This window comes from Cynocephalus volans, chromosome 2 (assembly GCF_027409185.1).
Source record: "Cynocephalus volans isolate mCynVol1 chromosome 2, mCynVol1.pri, whole genome shotgun sequence".
Classification (NCBI taxonomy): domain Eukaryota; kingdom Metazoa; phylum Chordata; class Mammalia; order Dermoptera; family Cynocephalidae; genus Cynocephalus; species Cynocephalus volans.
The window spans coordinates 196,530,513-196,536,512 of record NC_084461.1 but is presented as its reverse complement, the minus strand read 5'-3'; the positions used below and the strand labels follow the sequence as shown (position 1 = coordinate 196,536,512).

Here is a 6,000-nt window from a genome sequence, read left to right as displayed (position 1 = left end):
CCACGGGCTTGGCCCTACACTTTTTTTTTTTTTTTATATTGGCCATATTGCAGTACATTTTTATGGACAAACTACCATCATCCATCCCAAAGTGTGGGGAAGGACTGATGATGGGATAATAATAATTACCTCTAAGTGAATTAATTTAGATAATAGCTGTCTATTCAGACACTCAATAAATGGCAGCTGTTATTATTTACCCAGTTTCTGACCATGTGGGAGCAAAGCCCTTCAGGAAACTGTGCTTGGTACTGGGTGTGACTTTCCTGTAGTTTTCCCTTTAATGTCCAATACGGGGTTCCCTCTGCCCTGTAAGAGTTTTGGAAAAGTCTCTAGGGAAGGTGAACGTGTGGAAGATTAAGGGATATATAACCTTAGAAGTATTGAATCTGGTCTCCAAAGGCTGGGCTGAGAGCTGCACTGCCATCGGTCCAGAAAGGCTCGCGGCCTTGCCTGTTACTGATTTAGGGTCTTCCTGGGACGTGACCTACTGGGAGACAGACAGATGGACAAAACTCCCATCCAAGTACCATCCAAGCCCGACCCTGCTTAGCTTCTAAGATCAGACCAGATCAGGTGCGTTCAGGGTGGTATGGCCGTAGACTGACAGGGGAACAAATCTGACTCTACCGTGGACAGGCACGTGATGACCGAGTGACTGATGAGTGGACAGACGCAAGTCAGACTGTGGACGAATTTCTCAGCCAGAGGGTCAGGTGAGTGTGACTTTGAGAGGGACAGAAAGACTGAAGGCCCGGAAGCCTCTCCCTGCCCGCTCGGCCGCGAGGGGGCGCCACCGCCTCGCCCAGCGGCGCCCACCGCTCAGACTAGACAGGCGGCGGGGGCGGGGCCTGCATGCTCGTGGGGGCGGGGCGCGCGTGCTCGCGGGGGTGGTCGGGGGCGGGGCACGCGGCGGGCGCGGGCGCGCGCGGCGGCGGCGGCGCGTTCCGTTCCGTTCCGGCCGGAGGCTCGCAGCGGAAAAGTTGCGAGGCTGAGGAGCAGCCCGGGGACTGGCAGCGAGCACGACGCCAAGCCGGCTCCCGGCGCCCGCAGCCTCGCCATGGACGACCTCGGTGAGTGAACGGGAGGCCGAGGGAAGATGCGGCGAGGGGCACGCTCCCCGGGCCGGCGGGCCGCAAGCGAGCGGCTGGGGCCCCGGGATCCCACCGCGGGCGGCCCCGGGTCCTGTCCCTGCCGGTTGGGGCTCCGCGGAGCCGGGATTCCGTGCTGGGCCTGAGTCACCGGCCAAGCTGGCCCGCCTCTGTCCTCACAGCAGCCACCCCCCGCCTGGGGACGGCTCCACCTCTGGACACCCGACCTCGGGACCCACCCCCATCTCCCGCTCCACCTCTGGACACCCGACCTCGGGACCCACCCCCATCTCCCAGACCAGTCCCAGGGACCAACTCGCCCATCAGGGACCCACCTTGAGGCCGACGGGACCCCCACTTCCTGGACCAGACCACCTCTGCTATGCGACCCTCACTTCACAGACCGCTCCCCACCCCCACCTTACAGATGGACCGCCCTACTCGGGGAGCAGCTGCCTAATCTCAGGGGCTGGTCCCTCATTTCAGGGGCGTGCTCCCACCCCCTCCAGGGCCGCCCCCCACTTCACAGGCACCCCCACTTCAGGGAGAGCCCCTCGGAGCCGACAAGTCGGATTCGGATTCAAGAGCTAGAAATGAGCTTCCGACGACCACACCCCCATTTCAAAGACAAGTTTCTTAGTCTGCCCCGCTACCCCCCACTTCAGGTCTGGTCACTCTCTTTCATGCACGGGTCACTCCGTTTCCCTGACTGCTCTCCCCACTTTATACACCAGCCCCTCCCCCTTCCTGTCTAAACCTAGAAAGGTAAGTTGGGGAGTCATGATTTCCCCCCACTCCTAGACCCTGGTGAAATGCCAGGGGAATGAGGTGCCAAGTGGCCCCAAGGTATGGCCATCTCTGGACTTGTCCTGGCTGTCAGGGACCCCCGCCCCCAGCATCAGGCACTACTGGAAGTCACACAGGTAAAGAGCACCAGATACCCAGAACAGAGTTTTACTGTTTTCGTGTTATTGGAGCCCCAAGATTACTCTTCTCAGTTCAGTCTTGATCTGGTGTTAGGGCAGGGGGAAAAAAGTATTTCTTGGAAGCAGACTCTAAACCCAGGGGAGTTATGCCGGGGTTCTAGGAATGCCACGAGTGGCGTGGGCCCCGGAGTGGGAAGATTCTCTGTCTCTCTTTCCCCTTCATGCTGTAGCTGGAGGGCCCTGGGTTGGGGAGGTGAGGAGGGGGGAAAAGTTTCTTTTCTGTAGGAGCCTTGTCTTCCGTTTTGGGGCTGTGGGTGGCTTGTGTGACCACTGATGCATCCATTCTCTGCCCCAGACTCTGAGGAGTAGATTCATCAGACAGGACTGATGGACCTCTCCCAAGCAGCACAGGACGCTAAGTTAAGACTGGCTATTTGTAGGCACTGGACTTGACTGCTTCTCAGCAGCTTCCTTTTAAGATCAGGGTGCCCCTGAGAGATCCTGGAGCTGGGGGTGGTGTGGGGTCCTGCCTGTTTTGCAGTGTGATGGCTGCCAAGCATAGTTATGCCTTTGGGTCAGGTTTGGCACCTATTTTTCCAATGCACTCAAGTTTGGCATGGCTGCCAGGCAGGTATTTTTTTCACATAAAAATATCTAAGCTGAAAGGAGGCTGGGGGGTGTTCTTTGAATCAGGATCTGAAAGTCTCAGTGCTTTCTCAGTGGGAACTGGGAAACAGTTACAGTTTCTAAAATGCTGCTGTGGTTCTGTTGCTTCTGGACAGTCCCCATCCTGTTTGAAGGACTGAGAAAGTCTTTGTAGAGTTTGCAGTCGAAGTCCAGAATTCCTGTCTTCTGACAATCTTCCATTTAGGGCCAGGAAACTGAGTTAGTCTCTGAAAGGAAAGAGAGTGTCCTGGCAGAGGGGATTATAGAAATTTAAATTTGCTGTTTATGGCGTATGTCCCCATACCTCTATTTATCCCATCCTCATGACAACCCTTTTATAAGATTCCTCTTAAGGCCACTGCTGTCATGACTATATGCCTTTTACAAATTGAGAAAACTGAGACTAAGAGCGGTTGATTCTCTTGCCCAAGGCTGCCCAGGCATGAAATGACAAAACCGTGACTGGAAGCCCAGTCCCTACCTCCTAGATCTTCAACTCTTGTGTACCAAGAGGGCTTTTTTCCTGGGGAGGGGGCAAGCAGGAGCTTGGAGGAGGGATCGCAGCAGGGTGATGACTGCCACCTGTAATTTCCGTTGCCTTCCACCATAGGCTCCCAGTTGCTTGGGTCAGGGCTTCCTGACTCCCTTGGTCTGAGCTCCCAGGGGGCCAGCCACGCCTGGTTGGCCAGAGCCTGGGGTGGGAAGAATGGGGTGTGCAGGAGGGGAGAGGAATTTGCCTCTGCACTGGGCCGTCAGCTGTCTGGATGGCTGCTCAGCAAACTGCCCGTCAGCTGTTTTCCTTAGTTAGGGTGGACACAAAGGCCAGGCCTCTTGTTTTTATTTTTCTCCTGAGAGTACTCTTAGCTGTGAGCCTTCTGGTCCCTAACACAGGGGAGAGTTTACGATCTGTCTTGAAGCAAGGCCAGAGGGGGCAGAGCTTCCTTGGTGACTCTCTTTTTTGGTCTAAAAAAAAATTGGGGAACTCTTCCCCTCCCTATAGCTGCCAGTGACAGGTTCACCATGTGCTGTTTAATAAGTTACAAATTTATAACTCTTTGGGCAGAGAAACAAAAACACAGCGTGTCCTGCCCTTCTCTGTGTGTTTTTCCACTTTGTGCTGTAGGGTGGCTGTTTGGTGGCTTTTCTCATTACTGTTTAGATGCTGGTTTGGCCAGGAGTTCGTTCTGTTTGAGTTCTGGCTGGAGTTTCCTGGACAGAGTTACCACAACACTGAGATGTACTCTGATTATATTTTCTGACCCAAATTCTCGTTCTCCCCTGTTCATGTTCTTAGCGTACTTGGGGCGGGGGGGGCCTTTGACCACACTGTGGTCTAACAATGATCGTGTGTGTTTGATGGGAGACAGGCACTGTGCTCAGTGCTTTACCAATATTGTCACAACCAAGCGTTTTATCTCTGCTTCACAGATGCGGAAATGTGAGTTTAGGGAAGTTCAGTGGTGGAGCTGGGATTTGAACCCAGACTGCTCCAATTCCAGATCTGGTCATCTTAATCATAATAAGGTAGTAGGTGCTGGTGACTAACCAGAGGGATGAGCCATGAGCCTGCTGAGTAATTGATAGTTACCTTTAAAAATTTCTGCCTGAGGAGCCATCCCCAGGAAATGGCCTGTTGGCAAAGGGTGGGTCCAGTGCAGGACTTGATAGTTTTCCCTTCCCATTATCTAGGAGGGGCAACAGCCAGCTGTTGGCAGTGCCCAGTTGTTGCTGGAATCTGGACATGTCTTCTTTCAGCTCTTCAGCAGTCTTGACCCTTTGGAAAACAGTGCCTCATTGTCCTTGAGGGGAATTCTAGGGGGGTAGGGGAGTTGCCTGGGGCATTCCGAGCTATGGAGCCTCCCTGTTTCCATGGCAAGTCTGGACTTTGGGCTTGCCTGTCTGTGGTGCCTCTGTGTGTTAGGCCAGGGTCAGGGCACCCAGCTGCTGGACCTGTGGCAGAGGCAGCATTTGCCTGTGGAATAATGGTGCCCTCATAGTGGGCTCTTCGTCACCACCAAACCTTCTGTTGAGATTCAAACCCTGGTGTGTTTGATTTTCAAGCAGGTGCCTTTTCTGATATGCTAAGCTGTCTGCTGCAGGGGTCACAGCTCAGTGTGGAAAGGCTTGGGCTGCTGGAGGCCATAGCCCCATCAGTATGGGTTCGAGATCTTCTGAGGGAACAGCTCAGTGGTCCTTTTTTCACTAGCTTCCCTAGTGATGGCCATGCATTGGAGAAGCTGGGTAGGCCCTTGGCTGGAGGGGCCAATGGGAGGCCACACTTACTGCTGAGGATCTGAGCAGCCTTCTCCCCCCGTTTAGTCATTGCTCATGGAGTGTCTGGCCCTCTGAAGCTTCTCTTGGGCCTTTATCCTATTACGAGGCCAGAGATGTTGAAAAAACTTCCTCCCAATTTTATTTCAGCCTTTCTCAGGGTTGTCCTGGTCTTAGTGCCTTCATTAATAATAACAAACATCTGTGGAACACTTCTTTTTTTTACAGTGTTTACAAAAGTCTTTCCCATAATATTTATTGTGCACTTATTGTGTGCAGGCACGGTGCTGGACACCTTGCATGCATCATTTCACTGAATCATATTGGCCATATGAGGCAAGTTCTATTAATTATTATTATTAGTAGTAGTAGTAGAATTACTACTACCCATTTTACAGATGAGGAGACTGAGGCACAGAGAGGGTGAGCCCACTTGCTCAAGTTCTACAACTAGTGAGTGGCAGGGGTAGGATTTGAAGCCAGGTAGTCTGACTACAGTTGGATTAGTAGCTATTCATTCTTTACACTTCCGTTCACGATACTGGATCTGATCTTAGTTGCCTAGCTTATGGACAGCTGCATGGGTCCTCTGAGGTCCCTCTCCCACCTCTTCTGGTTGGGAATCAGAAGCCTTCCTGTGCTCCATCCCCACCCCACCCAAACATGCTCCTTGTTTTTGTTCATGCGTATGACCGTTGCTGCCATTTGGAGCGATCCCATTTCCAGGGGAGAGAGTTGTTGGAAACTTTAAAGTGGAGAATTGAAGATATCCTGTGAGAGGGAGAGAAAGAATTAGGAAGCTGAGTTTTCTCAGAAATGTTGTCAAAACAATCAATTAAAATGGGCATTCAGGGGTTGTTTCCTCAGCAGGGATAGGCCCCGAGCCTCTGCTCACAGCCTCATAGGGTCCACTCTGCCTTTTGCAGTTCAGGTCTTATTGGGAGTCTCACATCTGGCCTCGAGTGTACATTCACATTCTGATAAATCTTCCAACTGCTGATTGCCTAAGCACTGGGGCCCAGGGCTGGCCTCTCCTCCTCTCCCAG

General features: G+C 52.9%; 1 protein-coding gene across 5 annotated transcripts in view; it reads left to right on the top strand.

The window, feature by feature from the left end:
• Positions 1-920: 920 nt before the first annotated feature.
• Positions 921-6,000, top strand: part of PXN (paxillin) — a 47,218-nt gene continuing 42,138 nt past the window's right edge. For all 5 annotated transcript variants that reach the window (XM_063083416.1, XM_063083389.1, XM_063083380.1 and 2 more), the window contains exon 1: positions 921-1,073. In XM_063083416.1, coding sequence (XP_062939486.1) covers positions 1,061-1,073 — 13 coding nt within the window. In that variant the 5' untranslated portion in view covers positions 921-1,060. The remainder of the gene's footprint in view (positions 1,074-6,000) is intronic.